Source organism: Plectropomus leopardus, chromosome 18 (assembly GCF_026936395.1).
Source record: "Plectropomus leopardus strain MGB_pleo_1.0 chromosome 18, ASM2693639v1, whole genome shotgun sequence".
Classification (NCBI taxonomy): Eukaryota; Metazoa; Chordata; class Actinopteri; order Perciformes; family Serranidae; genus Plectropomus; species Plectropomus leopardus.
Genome location: NC_142193.1, coordinates 5,037,464 through 5,057,781, shown reverse-complemented (window position 1 = coordinate 5,057,781; position 20,318 = coordinate 5,037,464). Strand labels below are relative to the sequence as shown.

The following is a 20,318-nucleotide window of genomic DNA, read 5'->3' as shown; positions in this document are numbered from 1 at the left end:
CTTTTTTGTCTCGGCTGTTTATTTATAGAAAAGCCTAATATTCCTCACATTTATTCATCAGTTTCCTTAATATGCTTGTTTTCTGGAGGCTGGCTGCTTTGTCATCATTGCACTGGTTTGCCCCAAGAACCAGTGTTAAAGTAAACGACGTGTTAGAGGTACAATATTCTGCTCATTTTCAGGTTCATACTTGTATTTTTGGGTTTCAACTAGAACATGTTTACATGCTTTAATGTTCAAAAAAACACAGTTTTCCCATGCTGTCCACTTGAATATACTTGAATTCACTGTATGACTGAAACGCTCAGTTTTAGGACCTGTCTCTTTAAGAACCACTCCTGAAAACTCAGGAGTGATTGGTCAGCGTTTCCAAGTGTTCTGTATCTCTGCGTCTCTGCCATGGCTGCACCACATGGATGCACTAGTCAAAATCAAGCTTTAAAAAAATATTATACATTAATATTATTTTCTACTTTCATTGAGTTAATGTTTTTTCAGTCCCAATCATAAACATAAAATGTTCATTCATATTCAGAATTTTAACCCTTTAACAGGTTTTTGTCATGGTGCCTCTATGTTTTTAGATGAAAAAAAAAAAGAATACATGCAAAGCAGATTTTTTTATGATCCCAGTCTGGGATATGTCAGTGATTTGCAGCAACACTGATGTGACAGTGCACCTAGTGGAAAGCATGTATTCTCTCCATATGCCAAATATGGTAAAAATGATATCATCAGTTGAAACAAAGTAAAAATTACAAATTCCAAGGCAAAAGCCCAGAATTACACCCAGAAATAACACAATGCATATTTTTATGCTTTGATGGCTGTGGGATAAAAAATTGAAGATTAAATGGTTTTAGTGAAGCATTTTTTGCATGAATGTAACACTTTTGTTTACACAGTGTGTTTTAGACTTATTGTAGGAGCTAAGCTGGAAATTCCACGGTTAAATAAAAATACATATTTCTTTATTCTTTAAAATGTATGCCATATGCATGAACACAGCCAAAATTAGCAAAAAAAAAAAAAAAGAAGAACAAAAAGTGTGTAAAATACTAAAACGGTCCCTAAGAGTTATCTTACATTGAACATAATTGAGCCCTTAAAGGGGAACACCACTTCAATAAGGAATGCCTATGGAGCAGTTCCAGACTTTATACTTGATAATGTCACAAATTTGAGTTTTAGCACTCTAATTCTTGGATTTGGGACAAAATTGCTCATGTTTATGAATATTTTTAAGTGCCTCCGACTGTAGGAATAATATGTATGAACTAGAGAATTATATCTCTGAAGAAACTGTGGGTGTGAATGCTCAGCGTTGAATAGCTAATGCTACACTGCAATGCTTACTTTAAATGTTGATTGAAACCAATGATTCATGAGGTGCATAATGTGGGATTATTTTTAGTGCTTCACATTCACATCCAAATCTCCAAACTGGTGTAGTTGTCCTCTAAAACATGCGTGTTTTTGATTTTAAAGTAGAAGGTAGAAGGTAGATTGATTAGTCATATTTTAGACAAGGTTTAAAAGAAATGATTGACCTTAAATTTGTCCTCAATCTTGTGACATCTTTTGTAGCTGAAGGATGAGTTAAAATCACCAGCTACTATAAAGATTCCATCTGGTTGCTTGGACATGATGCTGCTGGTGGCATCATTATATCTTATATCATATCTGTATAATATCTATTATATAATCAAATTAACATTGTAAGTTAACATTTCTGTTGTTTTTTTGTGAGGTTTTCTCAGAATGGAGCCAGCTGCATTGAGTTGAGCAGATGTAGCATATTTAGCAGCTGTGCTACCCCTCATACAACTTTGTTTATAGTGTGTGTGTGTGTGTGTGTGTGTGTGGTGTGTGTGTGTGTGTGTGTGTGTGTGTGTGTGTATTGTTTTTTTTAACATGTTTTCGATTAGCAGAGAGCCTCCGGTAAATTGTGAGTATACTAAAGTGCAGAATAAGCAGTGATGAGTGCCTTGAAAGGCATTAGTTGTGATTTATCACTGCCTCTTAGTATTCCTTTTAGGTCCAGGTGGAGGCAGTAGTGCTGCTGAAGGATGCCACCTGCGCTACAATCCCACAGAAGAACAACTCGCCTACCCACAATCCCTTACGTCCTTCCGGTTCCAACCATTCGAGATCTAAGATGGCGGACCGGCGGCGAAGGAGGAGGCGCGCGTCCCAGGACAGCGAGGACGACGACGAGTCCGGTTCGGGTTCGGACAGCGGGAGGTCGGGGTCCCCGGCGACCACCAAGGGCCGAGTGAGGGACCCCGAGCCGCCGGAGGTGACAGCGGCCCGGCCCGAGGCGAAGAGCGAGTCCGAGTGTGTGAGTAGCTAGCTTTGGTTAGCTTGCAGAGCTGACGGCGCCGTCTCCCGGCTGAGAGCTGTGACAGATACCGCTGCCATGAAAACTTTTTCTCCCGAGGCCGAGAGCTGCCTCCGGTTTGATTTTACCGTGTGGGACTTATCAGCAAATAACTAAAGCGTTAGAGCCGTTAACATGAACGGCTAGACGTCCCTTCGGTAGGCGGCGTTAGCTTGAAGGGAAACGTTGGACAAATTGGCTGTTTGACCGTCATTTCTGTCTAAATTTGAGAGTTTATAAACACATACTTTAATTACATGTTGTGTGAAATTAGCTGTTGCAGCTTTAAAGGCCCAAGTTGTTCACTTTCATTAACATAGTGTCCCCCGTTGTGTAACGGAGACGAAAAGGCGCCAGTTGGAACGCATTAACAGGGGCAACAAATGTGGCCATAACACCAGCTGCCCCCCGCCACTTCGCCTTTCTGGAGTTTTTTCAGCCAACGATTAAAAGCTCCACGTTTTCTATGTAATTAACAAGGTAGACAGACGGTGTTTCCACCCTGGTGTTTGCACTCAGGGTTTTTATTTAGGACTTTAGCAAGGCCTGGCTAATGCTAACGTTACAGCATCGCCGTGTGCGTCTGCCACGTCCAGCAGTAACGTTACCATCGCACTGAAATGACCCTGCTCAGTGTCTGTTTTGAAGCAGAGTGGAGGAAGTATTCAGACCTGTTACTTCAGAAATATATCAAAACAGCTAAACGCTTCTAAAATTTACTCGAGTACAAGTAAAAGTTCTGCATTGAATATATAACTTGGGTGCTAGTATGAAGGTGCATTCAGGAAAAAGTCGTTCAAGTGTTAAAAGCAGAAAAATATCCCTGTGACTGTTATACTATGATATATAATATCAGCACATTATTGATACATATGCACGAAAAGCAGTGTTTTACTATTGTAGTTCGGCGAGGTGAAGCTCATTTTGAACTATTAATTAATCATTATAGTCATTACGGACTAATCTGCTTTTTTTTTTCCATGAATTGATTGTTTGGTTTGTAGAAAATGGTGAGAAATGTCACCACAATTTCCCAGAGCCCAAAGTGACAGTTTCACAATATTTGTCTAACTAGCAGTCCAAAACCTATTACTGATAGTGATTTACGATAATGATTATTTCAGCCGATATCAATAACTGATCATTTGCATCTTTTAATGGCCGATGACCGATAATTTCTTTTTTTTGTTTTTCATTGCCTGAAGGTATGAAAGGCTGAGATGTAGTGAATACAGCTGAATTTAACATTATAGCTCTGACCTAAACAAATATAACTGACATCACTACAGCTACACAACAAAAGCAAGAACAGTTCTGCCTCTTCAAATGAAATGATTTTTTCAAACTAAATTTTCTGACAGACTTTCATTAGAGTAACTGTGAATTGTATCACTCAATAAAAATATAAAAGACTTTTTACAACCAAATGCCTACCGCTGCTTACTTTGCAGACAAACCACTGACATATGCAGATAGATGGTAGACTGTTGTGCTCAAAAAAAAGAAATAGTTTTTGTAGAACCTGAAGCCTATCCTAAAGCCCACACTGCTGACTGAGACGACATGTTTTTGACTGATCTAGCAGATGCAGCAGTATGATGTCAGGCACAGCATAAGCACTGTGTAGTACTGGCGGAGCGAAACCATGGGCAACATGGGTGATTTTCAAAGCAATTTATGCTTATCATTATCGGTTTTATTTATCAGCTAAAAATTGCGTTCTCGAAAATGTCGGTATGATTTTATAAGTCCCGTTATCAGGCTGATAATTTTGGTTCCGATAATTATCCTGCATCCCTAATTACTGATGTATTACAATTATATAAAGGAAAAGCAGTAAATCTTTTCATAAGTGAGACTGGAACCATGTAGTGATTTAAAATCGATTTAAATTTAAAATAAAATAGCCTCACAATAATTTTCTGTCCTTTGAAATAATTGATTGACTACACAATTCAGGCATAATTTTATAAACCGTTAAGTAGTTTAATTTATAACATTGTGTTTGTGAAGTCTTAGCATGTTTTTACATGTAAAATACATTAATACAAAACCCATGGCTGTGCAGCATAAAGTAGGCTACTTAAATTGAGTTAAATATCACTCAGGAAGACATCTTTTCATGTTACTTTTTGCTTATGCTAAAGAAGTAACCATTAAGTAACACACTGGTTGATGGGTTAAGTGGTACTTTTTCAATTTTCTCTGTTCTGCTTTGATTCTTATATTCAAACAAAACATGATGCATGATGTAAATGCAGTGTTTACAGACTCCTATCCAGGCCTCTAAATCTTGCAGTTATTTTGGTGACACTTGTGATCCTAACACTGAATTTAAAGACAGCCTTTCTGTAGATGCTGTCTTTGTAGAATAAATACCATCTCTAGTTTAAACTCCTGTTTAAATTTGCCATAAAGATCAAACACTGACATACTTTTGGTGTTACCTAGTTAGGTCTTAGCCTTTTCTATACAGAGGGCATGCAAAAGAGCTGCTATGAAATCCGTTTTTATGCCGCCTTTGCGTTTTTACACAGTATCAAACAAGACTGGAATCATGCAGCTCCAGTTTTTTAGACAGCATGCTGGCATTGCGGAAGCAAAAGAGGCCATTAACACAACAGCGTTGGCCTCTTTGGGCAGTGATTTCTAAACAAAAACATGGCAATAACCATCATTTACCTTCTATGTTATATAGTGGCTGATCTCGTCCTCTGCTTGGAGGGTAAGGAGCTCCAGCTCTCATTGTTCTCACAGTTTTGCAGACATTTATGTTGTTCTTCTTCTTTGAGTTAGCAGCTTACTGATGCGCACGTATAGAGGCCCCCGCGCTTGCACAGATGGATGCGAAGCATTATCAGATGATGGAAACAAAATAAACAATATAGCATAATATGAAATGATAGACATTTTAATCATCAGACAATATATTTTGTCATATTGCACAGCCCCACATAACAGCGCTTTGTGAAAAACCACTTCTATTTTTTCAGTGTGACTGCAGTGACCTACAGTAAAGTCAAAGCAGAGGCCCTTGCAAAAAAAGTAGAAACTTTATCTATAAACTGGTGCGGAGGATGAAAAGACTGCCTTTGTGACAAAAATGCCAGTGCAATGTTTTGGTGGCAAATAAACCTTAAAACTCACAGATTGGTTACTTAAACTGGACTTCCTGAAGCACATTTTTATTATCTCACCTGTGCCTGAAACAACACACCCCTGTAATACAGCCTGTTGTATTGAAATGGTTTTTCTTTTTGCACATTGCTGTTTTTCTACACTTTTAAAAGGTTTGCTTCAAGGAGGGGAATCCCTTTGAAATCCGAGCAGCCAAAGGAATGATCAATATGATCAGTATGCACTCATGTGAACTTCCCTCCCATGAAGCTCTTGTCCTGCGAGAGAAGAAAGACTCTTTAGCAGCTCTTATTGTGACCGTTTAAAAGTGTTGTTTTCCATGTAATCACAGCACAGTTATGTTTATTACTTTTGAGCTGCAAGTTCAGCTGTGCACTTCTCTGTACTTTAAATACTTAATTCTTTGTTTATTGTAATTGTAATGGTAAAATACATTTTGGTGTCAATTTGCTCTTTACCAAAACAATTGAATTATCTGTGTATTTCTGACATCTACTCGATATAGAGGCAACTGGGACAATATCGAATCATGACCCAAAAAATAGAAATTGAATTGAATTGAATTGTGTGCTTCCTGGCGATAAATGATTTCATGGTTATGCTGATTGTTTTGTTTCTCTTTGCAGGAGAGTGAAGATGGTGTAGGAGAAGGTAAGACATTTATTAATTATTAGCAAAATCTAGCACACAATCTGCAACCTTGTAAAATGAAATGAGCTCGCACCAGCAACTTTAAAGTCAATTAGACATAAAAAATAACCCTGCTCGCAAAGCGTGTAATGAATATTTTCCCTGTACATGACTGGTTGGTTTCAGGCCATTTGTTGAATAACTGAAGAAGTTAAATGTATCAAATTATATAAATAACTTTAAGTGCGTCTGTTTTGTCCAGCTGTCCTCTCTGACTACGACAGCGCTGATCCAGAGGAAAACGGCTCCCATTCAGAGGTAAAACACATCATCTGTAAGCAACTCAGGCTGCTTTAACTGGCATCCATTAGAGAGCAACATCTTTGCTGTTAACCCCTTGAAACCAGAGTGTATTAGCTTAATTTCTTTGAAAAAACATGGGAAAGCAGTGAGCAACTGTAGAAATAGCCCAGAAGTTAGCATGTTATTATTCAAAAGTTACAAGAAGTAAAGTAAGCAACAGTTAAATTATCCCCAAAATAATCCCCCCCAAATGAAAAAAAACAAACAAAAAAAGTGAAAATAAGCATAAAGGATTAATCTTTTTAAAAAACAAAAATTGTTAAAAATTAAATGAATGTAACTATTTATTTATGGTAACATTATTTTAAATTCATAATAAGAACTTAACATTTCCTCTTTTTTTTTTTTTTTTGAAGGACATTTCTCGCCAAGTTGCTCATTGCCTTTTCCCCAGGGTTTTTAAGAAATCAAACCATTTCTTTCAGATTCCAAAGGTTTAAATACTAGTGAATGGTGTCTTAGATGCACTAGAAAACGATCATCAATCCAGGTTCAAAGGGTAAAGGCTGATGTACATCCTACACTTCCTGGAAACAAACAGTTCAGACTTCCCGTCTTTGGAAGAGCAGTGTTGTGGAGGTCTTCATAGGTCCAAAATAAGGGACCCAAACCCTAATGGGCCTGGGAAATGTGTTCCAAAATCTTAATTAGACACATTATTCAAAATATGCACCTTTGCATGTCATTTAGTGGAATACTAATTTTTATTAGCCTTGAAAACAGCGCAGAAAGAATCTCGTCTTTTTTAGGGGGAAAAAAAGGATTTTGTGCATCTTAATGTGGTGGGTGTAATATGAACCTTCATGTTTTTTGTTATTGTACAGTGTGTGTGGGCTGTGAAGGAGGTGTAAGTTAAATTGCATATCTCCGTGTTCCCTCAGGGAGTTGAGGAAGAGGAGGCAGAACAGTACAGCGATGAAGAAGCTCCAGCAGCCAGTGAGCCCAAACCCTCTGCAGCAGACAGCCCAGCAAAGATAGAGGAGGCGGTGGAGGACGAGGAGGATGAAGAGAAGGAAGCAGAGGGGGAGGGAGGAGGACAGAGTAAAGAGGAGAGCAAGGCCGAGGAGAAAGGGAACCTAGCCGGAGAGAGACAGAGCGGGGACGGACAGGTGAGACTCACTGTACCTCTGTAACAGCCACAGGTGTGACTTTGTTAGGTTTAGGATTTAGGGTTGCATATTGAACTGGGTACTTTAAGTGTACCGGCCAAATTACATCAGTACTATCAAGTACAGACTGACATGAAATCAGTTGGTGCCAAATTTCGGTATCTATGAATCCATCTGGGGCCCATAAAATATGAAAGTTACGTTGATTAATTTTTTGTTTATTTGACCGTAAATATGACAAGAATTAGCTTAGTCCATCCGCCAGCGGTAGTTCTCGGTTTGATCATTGTTAAGGCAGCAACAGAAAGTTTGCTGAATCCTGAACACCTCATAGGCTATATTCTGTATTCTTTTTTAATTCAAGTGAAATGGTGCTGTACTGAACATTTGTCTGTGCGTTTGTAGCCATAGTTACAGCTGAACAGTTTGTACCAACATTGTCAGTTTCTATTGTAACTGTTAACCTCACACACGCAGGAGTCTACAGACGACCCTGAGACGAAGGTGGGAGGAAAACCCGGTCAGAAGCTCGACGATGATGAAGACAGAAAGAACCCGGCCTACATCCCGAGGAAGGGTCTGTTCTTTGAGCATGACGTCAGAGGACATGCTCAGGAAGAGGAGAGGTGTGTTTTTATTTGTTATTAATAGTAGTAATTACATTATTTTATTCAATCCTTTCTTTGGATTCAGTGTGGTCAAGAGGGAGTAAGGTATCCCAGAATAAAACAACTTTTTAAAATATTAGTATTAATTTTAAAGCAGCAGGGCAGTGATGAAATAATTACAAAAGAATAACAGCAGCATCAGTTATCGTTACTGCACCTACTTTCACCACCATCACAAAGTAGTTACATTATAGCAATATTGTATATATTGAATCATAGTTGTGGTCTGTATTGTATCACTAGATGTCTGCCAGTACAGCGGCCTACATCAATTTGACTGCAAATTCTTTTTCATTGAGAGATTAAACAGTTGTTTTTGTCTCATTGTATGTATAGTGGCCACATTGTGGTTTTCTAAGAATGAGTATAATCAGTATATAAGGATGAGTATAACCAATGCTAACAAGGCAATTATGTGACTTCTTTGAGCAGTATAATGTCAAATATAGCAATTATAATATCAAACATGTATTTTTCAATATTCATTGATACCACTTAACAGCTGAAATGTCTGGTAACCATGAAGTGAGCAGGAAAGAGAAGGTTTTCATTGAAATGAAGCTTAAAATCATCATGTCTCCCTGTCTGTGTCCTCTCAGACCTAAAGGACGAAACAGGAAGCTGTGGAAGGACGAGGGTCGCTGGGAACACGACAAGTTCAGGGAGGAGGAGCAGGCGCCCAAGAGCCGCGAGGAGCTCATCGCCATCTATGGCTATGACATCAGAAACGGCGGTGGCTCTGGAGATCGACCGTACCGGCAGCGCAGGCCGAGGTGAGCACAGACTTAACCAAAAATAATAATATGTAGAGAAAAGAAAGGAGTTGATGTTGTTTGGCATCTCATTTAAGCCACTTTCACCTGGGTGAGTTCATTCTGTTTAATGTGAACGTCTCCGTGTTTCCCTGCAGACAAAATACGTCTCCAAGCCGAGACAAACGTTGGAGAGATGGAGGAGGAGAGCGACCGGTCCGATCCTGGCACAGTGGCGGAGGAGGAGGTCCGAACAGAGGAGGAACCCCACCTTCATCCAACCACCCCTCATCTACATCCCCCTCCGCTCTCCCACTGTCCTCCACTCAGCGCAGCAGCAATCCCTCCAGACCGCCTCCCTCTCGCAGCAGACCATCCCACCAGAACCAGATGCACCACCCGCCTCAGTCCCAGTACAGGAATAATGAATCAAACGCACCTCAGATGCACCCCAGAGAACGACAGGGCCCTAAGGCTCAGCTTGACCCCGCAGGAGACAGGGGTGGGGTCGGCAGGGGTGGACGTGGTGGTGGTTGTGGTGGTGGTGGTGGTGGTGGGGGAAGGGGACCCTCAGTGGTCATTGAGGATATTACAGTCATCCAAGGAGGTGTTAGGGAACAGGACCTAAGTGTCGTAACGACGGCGGCATCATCACAGCCAGGCAATTACCAGTCTGCCTCGCCGAGACGACAGCAGCAGCAGCAGCAGCAGCAGCAGCAGCAGCAGCAGCAGCAGGAACAGCGAGGGAGCACAGACAGATCTGCGCCCGCATCTGTTGTTTCCTCATCCGCCTCTGACCCCTCCCTACAGTCATCAGCGACCAATCGGGAAGCCTCTCCTCCCACCGAGCGGCCGGTGGAGCGTAAATCGTACTCTCTGGCTCGCAGGACTCGCTCTCGGCCCGCTGACCTGGGCAGCAAACAGCCGTCCATGGAGGAGTCAGCAGCCGGAGGGAACGCCTCCTCCCCAGGCAGTGTAGGGGGTAAGAGCTGGGCGGGAGCAGGCGATGGGCCGACTCAGGCAGGTGGCAGCGGTGGAGGAGGCGGAGGAGGCGGAGGAGGCGGAGGAGGAGGAGGAGGAGGAATCACAGAGCTGGACCAGGACGTGGCTCGACTCAGTCTGGTAGGACAGAGCTGGAGTCAGAGCCCGTCATCCTACATGCGGTCTGAGATGAGAGGTGAGTGGAGACCATCTTTACATTTTAACTCACACTGAGATACACATCTGCTTCAAAGCTTTCTTCTCTGATTATCATCTTCAATCAGTCTTTTTCACTGAATTTAATCCTATACTCATAATTAGAGGTGTCATGGGAGTCTCACTTCAATGCCAGTTTTAAACAGTGGAATAAAGACCTAGGATCTGTTTCTATTCCATTGTTCTGAACAGACAGTAGGGCAAGTGTCAAAGACAAACACAACCTTCCCGCTGGGTGCTGAGGTAGCATTTTGTCCACTGGCAACTTAAATACAACCCCAAAAGGCAAAAGCCTATTGTACAGGAAAGCATCTCTTAGCCTCTGCAAGTGAAAAAACTGAATGCAGGTTGTTTTTTACAGCTTTAAAATGCTGTTGAATGAGCATTGGATTTCCATTCACACATCCCATGGTTCCAGATTTATCATGGCCCAATGGCGTGTGGCCACCAAATATCACCCAAAGTTTTGTGGTTTCTCCTAAAGATGAATCCGTGTGTCTCTTTGAGAACTAAATAAAGGTAAGATAATTTAAAAAAGGCCTTAAACTGCAAGCCCTCACTAACACAATGTTAGAGTTCCACAAGCATCCCAATTCATTTGTCTTTTAGTTTAATATTTTGCTGGAAACTAACAGTGTACCGTTGTCACAGGTGACGATCTTTCCCAAACATCTTGTAACAAATGGATTTTTTCTTATTTATGTAAAGGATGTTTGTATAACTATCACTATAGCAAATGACAGACTGAATTAAAGGTTACAAAGGAGCGCATATTCATGCTGTTATCACTGAGAGGAGAGGTAGTGAGCTGTTAGCTGCTGGTGGACAGCAGAGTTCTGTGGTGTGGTTGAGGAGCTAACAGCTAGCCAAGCTAATAGAGCAGCTGTCTTTTCCTGTGCAAGATATCTTATTTTTAACACAGCTGCCAGCAAGGTATTTTTTTCCACATGGTGTGCCCCCTTGACAGTAAAACATTGTCAGGACATTATTGCATCATTATAGTGCAATGTAGTGTCTTATTTGTGGCAGGATCACTTTATCATGATGTAGCATTATCAGGAAGAAAAAATCATGGCATGTCCTCTGGAGGGTACAGCATCATCAAGTCATCATCAAAATGAGTCACGCTTTTACAGTGTCTGCTGTCATAGCAGACGTAACGTAGAATAACAGGAATGTCTGGGGTAAAATCCATCATTTTTGTGAATTCGGGTACATTTTATGAACCTAAAAATACAAGATTATTATCTGCTGGTGGCCCCCAAGGATCTTGGTGCTGCCTGGCAACAGCGACACACAGTGCTCCAGAGAGCTGTGGATGAGTGCAGGCGGGCGAGCCAATTGTGAGGTCTGTGCTCAGTCCAGAACACAAACAATGACAGTACTATGATAATAACTTTCACTCAGCGATTTCTGTGGCATGAGAAATACTTTCAAAATAAGTAAAGCTGCAAAATATTTGTATGCTTTGTACACAGATTTGTTGTTGACAATGTAGCATTATTCGGGATTATAACTGGGTGCATCCCTGGCTGCGTCAATAATGAATTTAATGTGTCAAAGACAACATGTACCAAGCAACATTAGTGTTTTACAAAGATATTTTCTTTCTGTTGTGTCTTATATCTCGTTATATCTTAATTTATTGAGGTGTCAGAGTTGAGGGCGTTTTTATATCAGTTTACATTTGGGCAATCAGAAATGTAGTTTAGGGGCTTGGTGTGCAGTGGGGCCAGTGCTTAAAAATATTAGCATATATCTCTGGACCCTCCAAACAGTGGAGCAACACCAAAACACCGTCTTCATCCAAAGGCCCTGACACACCAAGCCAGTGGTCGGCCGTTGGTCAATGATAGGCAGGCGGTGAGCATCTATTGCCCTTGTTGCTGCGGCGGGTCCCACACCATTTGCCCTCATTGACTTACTTTTTCAGTCGATTCAGCATGTTGAATTGCAACACAGTGCCCGAGTGTAAACACAGGTTCTCTGTGTCCCAGAAAAATCAAACTAATTCACATCTCTGTCCACAGGACTCCCGAACACCATGCACATCCCCGGCGGCCCGCCCCAGTTCTCCAGCATGGAGGACATGGGCGTCGGCTCCAATCGGGCCAAACGCTACTCGTCCCAACGTCAAAGAGCTGTACCCGAGCCTGCACCGCCCATGCACCTGGGAGTGATGGAGGGACACTACTACGAACCCAGTAAGATGATAACGTGGTTTAACATAACAGTCTGGATATCAGGTGCAGAGGGATCAGTGAGCAGCGTTTACGTTTCAGCTCAAACAGCTGACCATCCAGAGGTTCAGAAATACAAAAAGATATATATTTGCAGTCGTTCCTGCTTGTTGAATAAGAGGAAAATACATTAATCAGAAACACTTTATGCAATCATTATCTGATTTAACTTTCAATCGATAATCAAACTATTCAGCTCTGGTGACATTCCGTCCTGAAAATAAACTAGAGACTTTGTGGTTTTGTTCAGTCATGTTTCTGAAAAGCATCAAAAACCTGTTTTTGTGTCTAATAGACACTCAAACTCTTCAGTCAGTGTAGCACTTCACCCTGCTCACCAGCAGGGGGCAGTACACATCAAGCATCACTGTCACATAAACAGTTGTTGGTTTCTAATGATGTTTTTTTTTACAACTGTAGGAAAAATTCAGCTTGGTGACATTGAGGATTTTCTCACAAATCAACTATATTATGCTTTAATGAAGAAGACTTTCTTCAGCTCCTTGGATAAATTAAGAAGTCATGGAAAATATATAACATTCATGCAAAGCATGTATTTATTCTTTCATTCACAGATTCCTGCTGAAAATCAGCGTGTATAAAAACTGATCCAAACATCCTCCTTCCCAGTTGATCTTTTACTCTAATTCCTGTTTGGGTACTCAGATGTTGAACAAATATGGACCCTGATCAGTGATGGAAGATGTATTTAGATTCTAAAAAATAGTCTTGTGTTAAAAAAAAATACATTTTTTCAAAGTCCTTATGTAGAATTGCCAGGTAATGTGTTCAAGTAGCAGTGAAATGTGGGCTTGATTATAATACAGTATGTTGTGCATAAAATGGATCTAATTTGCGTAAATGAAGAGGAGTAAAAATACAATATTTTGCTCTGAAAGTTAGTTGTGTAGAATCACTGGTCATGATCACCATGATTAACCTCCTTCTGCCTCACAGTGTCGTACCAGGGACCAATCTATGCCCACGGGGACGGACCCGCCCCCATCCCGCCACAAGGCATGCTGGTCCAGCCTGAGATGCACATCCCACATCCTGGTCAGTGGAGTTTGTTTTTTTTTCCCTTACTTGTTTTTAAGGATGAAGTTGCAGATTTTTGACTTGCACTCATCTGTTTGTCTCCTCCTCAAGGTCTCCATCCCCACCAATCAGGCGGCCCGATCGCAAACCCCGCCCTCTATGGAGGTCCAGCTGTTTCTCTGTCGCCGGGGCAACCACAGCAGCTGCTGCCGCCGCCTTTCTACCCTCCGCCAGGCGTCATGACCTTTCCTTACCCCACCATGTACCCAAGTCCACAGGTAGACACTCGAGCTCCTCCACTGTCACACTGATCATTTAAAGCCCATAATACAGACTTCAGACTGTCAGGGTTCAACTGTGCAAGTCACGTGTCCATGTGAGATTAACTCACCGAGTTAAAGGTTTGGTATATTTAACTATCAATCCTAGTTTCAGACGCTGTGTATAGAATGAAAGCAAGAACAGTTGATTGGTAAAATACATTAAATTATGAATGTATTTTGGATGTATTTTAAATACAATTATTTTTCATATTTACAGAAATAACGGTACGTTCTGTCATTAACAATTGCATTTCCTGTGGATAATAATGTTTAATGGGATTTGAAATTAAAACTCTGTGTCTGCGTGTCAGGGTCAGGCCCAGGTGACCTACGGAGGTGTGACATATTACGACACAATGCAGCAGCAAGCTCAGCCCAAGCCTTCACCTCCCCGCCGCACATCCCAGCCCGTTACTGTCAAGCCCCCCCCTCCGGAGGTGCACTTTGCGTCAGAGTGACCCCGCTCCCCTCACCCCTCCCCGCCACCCAGTCTCAGCCTCACTCTGATCCAAAAACTACAGGTGAGCACGCCACCTCTTCATCTTTGTACTTCTGCTCCACTACATCTCACGGGGGAATCTTGCACTTTCATCAGCTTGGCCAAAGTTAAGGATTTCCTTTTGATCTGTGTGTAGGAGCGGGATGGGAGGGTCAGTGAGGAGCTGTGGTCTCCAACAGCAACCACCAACGTTATCCAGGGAGGGAGGGACGGGTGCACGGAGGTGAAGACGGACTCTGCAGGGGAACCCACAGCATCACTGGTGGAATATGACTTTTCCCCCTTTTTTTAAAATTTCACCTCTTTGTTTTCGACCCTGTAGCAGCGAGGCGACATGTCAGACTGTTCTGTAACTCTGCAGTTGCAGGTTTGATCCCACCAATGTGTCTTTGAGCAACAACAAAGCTGAAATGTCTACATGTCGAACTGATGAGTTCAAACCCTTTAGAAGCATTTAACGTCACACCGAGTTGGACGGACGCAGTCGAGCTCTAAACGTTGGGATCAGAGTTGTGAAAGTGCTGAAGTTTTTTTTTGTGTTGTTTTTTTTTTTCACACGGTTAAGTTTGCTGTTGTTACAGGAGTTGAATTGAATCCTGAAAACAGCAGCTGGCAGGCAATATAAATGGTTTCTTTATCAGCTCATCTATTTACTTCACACTGTAGTGTTTTGTTCTAATAGGAAAACAGGTATTAGTTTGTCATTTTTCATCGTTACTACAGAAAGATTTAAAAGATATAAAAAAGAAGCTAACTAAAGTAAAACAGATTTTATGTGCAGTTGGAGGGATGTTTGTGAGAATCGGTTGTATATAGTTTGAATGCAGCTCTCGGTGTGATGTCACAGCTGACACTGTGCTTCCTGAAAACCTCCAGATGTTACCGTCATGTTACAGCTGCCTGGAGTTTGTTAGATTTGGATGTGTTTTTTTTCCTCCACACAGTCAGACAGACAGACAGACAGACAGTTCTTACACTTGAAAATCTGTGTTTGTTGCTAAAACAGACTTTCAGATGTCAGTGGTGCTGCATGTCATCTTCATTCAGATTACATGCTCGGTCATTCTGCGCTCGACAGGCTGCAGCTTCAGTCCACAAAATGTCAGATAACCGATGAGAATGTTAACCATTTGAAACCCAAGCAAATTGACTGTATTTCTTTCAAAAACATGGAAAAAAAAGGCAATGAGCAAAAAAAGATCAAATTAACCAACAACAAATAAGTCAAAAGTACAAGACAATTATTTCAAAAAATTTGAAAATTCAAAGAAAGTATAAACAAACAACCCAAACAAGACTAGAAAATAATAAAATAATACTTCTGCAAAAGAATTGAAAATATATTCTGCTATTTTTTTTTTTATGTATTTATTTCCTGCAATTTGTGGAAAATTTCTTTCCAGGCTTCTCATTGCCTTTTTTCCCCTTGTTTTCAAAAGAAATTTGCTCAGGTTTCAATGGGTTAAATACGTCTGAAAGCAGTTTTGATCTTGAGACTCTTTATGCACCATTTTTTTTTTACGTCATTGAACAGTTTAGAGATCATAAGAGGTGTGCTGTCATTTCTCCTTCATAAAAAATATAGAAATTATTCACAATTTACTATCTGTGGATTAGGCTGGCCGATCGAATTTTCAAGCTTTTAATTTTTATCCCCCCCGTAATCAGACTGACGCATGATTTAAAAAATCCAATATTTTATAATGTTTTGTCTGCAAGCATATTTAAGAAATACACACTGTTAGCGACACCCACCACTGTTAGACACTTTAACTAAATAAAGCAGTGACGTGTAGATTAGCGATCACTGTCAGCACAGACAGAGCAGAAGTCTGCACATTAACTCTTCTTGACATCAGTCTGATAGCTGTTAGCGTTAGCTCCCCAGCAGGTAGCGACACTGAACAAAGTGAAGTCCGAACACTGTTGTTAAACAGAGATGAATCCTTGTCAACAAACAGAGCTCAGATCAGTGTCAGAGTCTGTTTGCAGTCTGTCCTCTTGTACATGTGACTCACAGATTCACTGCGTATTAAGCAGCAACACACCTGAAGTCACAACCGTCCTGTAAACTGCAGCGGGTGTTCATAAAGTTTCATCAATAGTGTGTTTCAGCTATCAGCTATGTTACTTGTTGACCCGCGAATTGGATTATTATATCAAATAAATATTCAAATTAGTTAGATCTGATTAGTTAGATCTATCACCCAGTTTAGGAACATAGTTTTATTCTTGTTTGTTTATGGTGAATGCTGCCATGACAACATCCAATCACACCCTGTGCTCGTCTTTGACGTAACCAATTTGACTGCTAGGCTATTACCGTGTTCACATGGAATCCTGTAGCCGGTTAACAGATATCATTTTAGCAGATGAGACCATTAACATTCAAAGTTTAGATATTTAAAAAAAAAAAAAAAAAGGCTGTTACATTGCCCTTTCAAAAAAGGAGAAGTACAGGCAAGCTGCATAATTACTGGACATAATAAAAAAATTAAATAACATAATTAGCAAAAAATAGTTTGTATTTCATAAACACTATGGCATCACCATTGAAACATATAATCATACATGTTTCGTTTTGCTGTCCTGCCCTTCCATTGCACATTTAATTTGTTTTTTCAGTAATGTCCAGAAGGTGTTGTGTGTCTGCCTAATTCCGTGTGAATGCAGCATAAGAAGTCGCATGATACAAACAAAAAAATAATTTAACAGAAGACATAATGTGATTATTAAGTTAAACTTCAAAGAAATACATCACCCACAAAATGACCATTTATGTATCGGTTATTCATGACGTGTTACCTTCAGTCCTCGCAGAACACTGTTCTTCTGACGTGCGTCCTGTCAACGAAGAATCCAAAAAAACACAAGTAGAACTTAAACTTATCTGTTCATTTCTCGTCCCATTCAAATAAGTGAAATGATACAAACAAAACAATAATCTAACAGAATACATAATGTGACTGTTAAAATAAACTCTAAAGGAATACTTCAGCCACAGAATGATAATTCATGTAACAGTTCTTCATGACTTGTTACCTTAAATCCTTGAAGAACACTGTTTTTCTCGCATGCCTCCAGTGAACGAAGAATCCAGAAATCAAACTAAAAGTTAAACTTATCTGTTCATTTTGAGTCCCGGTCAGAGAGGAGTGACAGCGAGGCAGCGTGTTTTGGAAGGTTGGGTTATACTGCATGAGTTGTGTGAGAGTTTGTAAAGAGATATTGTGATACAGTTTTGCTGTCGTTAAACGTGCTCCTCGTTTACTTCAATTTACAAAAATGTTCTCCTGTTTTGGATTCCTGGTTCACCGTAGAGACAGTTGTGAAACATAGTTTTCTTTGGGAATTCAAGGTAACATGCAGTGGATGGATGCACATGGATATACAAATAATAATTTTGGAGGTTAAGTACTCTTTTAAAAAGATTACTTTAGTATATTAATTGATTAATAAATTAATTTTACAACGTGAATAATTGATATATAAGGGGTCATTTTGTGGGTATTTCTTTCACATATAAAATCAGTGTATTTCCCCTTTAAATTCCAGTTCATCCGCTCACCTGAACGTACTTTTTCTTAATTTCCCGACAGAATTTTTACGTTGGCAGAAAGTGAAATAGAACGACACAAATGTTGCACAGAAGTTGGCCGTGCGTCTGGTTGAAGCTGCTGCTGGGTGGAGGCGTTTCTCGTTGCTGTACATAGAAATCTAAATGTGTATATAGAAGCTTGAACAGATGAAATAGAGCAGAAAACGTATTCTAATGATACTACTAGTGCGACAGAAGAGTCGGATCTGATTCAGAGCGCATCGGCAGGGACCTCGAATGTTAACGGTGGATAGAATTTAGAGGGACGACAAAGGAGCTGTGTGGCTTTAGCTTTGATTTGTTTTCTATTCTTTTCCTTTTTTGAAATGTTTAATTTTAATACTTCTTTTTTTATTAGTAAGAGCTGGAGTGAAATGTTGACCTCCTGCCTGATTTCTTTGTTTAGTCACTGAAGAAACCACTTTATAAGAAAGAAACTATTAACTCTTTATCGTTTGTTTGTCCCGCAGCGAAAAACACATTTTCAGAGATTAAAAAAAACGAGAAATAAAAGTGTATTTTTCTCTTCATCTTCCAGCAATTTATTTGACATGAAAGTTAAAGAATATGTTTGTGGTTTGTTTGATGTCAAATTAAAAGCATACTTAAGTTATAAACAAAATGATTTATGGTATTTAAGTCACTCAGCCTGATTTATAATGAAAATCTATAATTAACAGGTAAATATGGAAGCTCATTAATGACAAAATAAAAATGAAAAAAACGGATGTATGTCGTTTTGAAGAACTACTGTTTCTAAACTGTGAGCTCAGCAGTGACACGATTTATTTCATTTTCTTCAAATTTTAACAGAATTCCTATAAAGTTTTATTTTGAACAAAATGACCACCAGTATTCTGCTTTATTGCAGCGAGAACTTCTAAGCAGGTGCTTTGATTTTCAAATTACAAAAAAAGTAAGACGAGATAAATAAATTACATCCTGAGTCAGTATTTGTGTCTGCAAATCCGCAGTTTTCTAATTTGTGAGGTGAAAGCTCTGGGATGGCCGTGTTTTTCGGGGGTTACGCGTGGCTATGTGGCGTCCTGGATCCATCTTGGCGACCTTCTCTAAGGGTGAAACCTGTTCATGTCGACAGCTTCCAACTCGGGGGAGTGACTTTAATTAATTTATCGGTTGATTAATATAGATGTTATTGATGGTAGAAACCGTTAAAGGATGACTCGTTGTGGTCTAACCGAATAATTTTCATGTCCGAGTGGAACGTGTTCGGACTCTGCTGCCCGGTTTAAAGACTTCTCTGTTGACTGTTTGACCCGAGCTGATCAGACTGTGTTCACTGTGACGCCAGGGCCTGTTTGTTTGTTTGTTTGTTTGTTTGTTTCAGTGTTCGATGATGATGATGATAATTACTGCATCGATGGTTTAGTTTCTGTTTGTCTGTGGAGAACGTTGTCGTCCACACAGAGGATCAATAAAGACCAGAAGAAAACTCTTCATGTGTTTCTGCTCAACTCTGAAAATGTTCTTTCTTTCTGTTTTTTCCTTCTTGTATTTGTTTTCTTTGTTCTTCCTGTTTTTCTCCATTCTCTTTTCTTCGCTTTCTTTTTATCCCCATCTTTCTCATTTTATTTCTTTCATTCACTCTTTCATTCCCTTTTTTTTTGTTCTTTCTCTTATTTTCTTTTTCTTTGTCTTACTTTCTTTTGTTCATTTCTCTTTCCAACCATCTTTCTCTTTTTTCTTTCAGTCTTTTGTTCTTTCTTACTCCCTCTTTCTCTTTCTTTCCATTTCTTTATTTTGTTCTTTCCTTCTCTTTCTCTTTCTTTCACTCTTTCCCGTTCTTTCGCTTTCTCCTGTCTTTACCTTTCATTCTTTTGTTCTTTCTTTTGTTTTTACTTTCCTTCTTTCTCTTCTCTCTTTCTTTTTCTCCATCTTTCACTTTTTCTCTTTTCCTGTTTTGTTTTTTTATCTTTATCTTTTGACTTTTTCTTTTTTTTCTGGTTTTCTTGCCTTTTGTTAACCTTTTGTTCATTCTTTCCCTCGTTCTTCATCTTTTGTGCTATTTATTCACTCATAAAAATCTATTTATTTTTACACACACACACACACACACACACACACACACACACACCTGCTCTGACCGTTAACATGAATATTCAGAGCCTGTGGGGGGAGGGGAGCTTATTATGTAAACCATGTGAGTGACAGGCTCTGTCAGCCAATCAGAGCGCAGACGGTGTCTCCTCCTCATGAATATTCAGCAGCAGCTGCTCCACACAAAGGGAGGCTCAGCTGTTAAAGGAGCATACCGCTCATTTTGTCTGACTTTAACCCTTTAACCGCCTGAAGCCCCTGTGACTACAGCCTTACAGACTCAGGGAGCATCATTCAAACACAGAAACCTTTATTTAAAGCTCAC

The 20,318-nt window shown here is 40.1% G+C and overlaps 1 protein-coding gene across 1 annotated transcript; it reads left to right on the top strand.

The window, feature by feature from the left end:
* The first annotated feature begins 2,123 nt into the window (after positions 1–2,123).
* Positions 2,124–19,393, top strand: casc3 (casc3 exon junction complex subunit). Its single transcript, XM_088069068.1, has 12 exons — positions 2,124–2,341; positions 6,145–6,169; positions 6,411–6,466; positions 7,393–7,620; positions 8,098–8,246; positions 8,888–9,061; positions 9,199–10,217; positions 12,268–12,441; positions 13,435–13,533; positions 13,627–13,793; positions 14,150–14,359; positions 14,474–19,393. The coding sequence occupies exons 1-11, from the start codon at positions 2,159–2,161 to the stop codon at positions 14,294–14,296; spliced, it is 2,421 nt and encodes an 806-aa protein (XP_087925194.1). The 5' UTR covers positions 2,124–2,158; the 3' UTR covers positions 14,297–14,359; positions 14,474–19,393.
* The last annotated feature ends 925 nt before the right edge of the window (positions 19,394–20,318 follow it).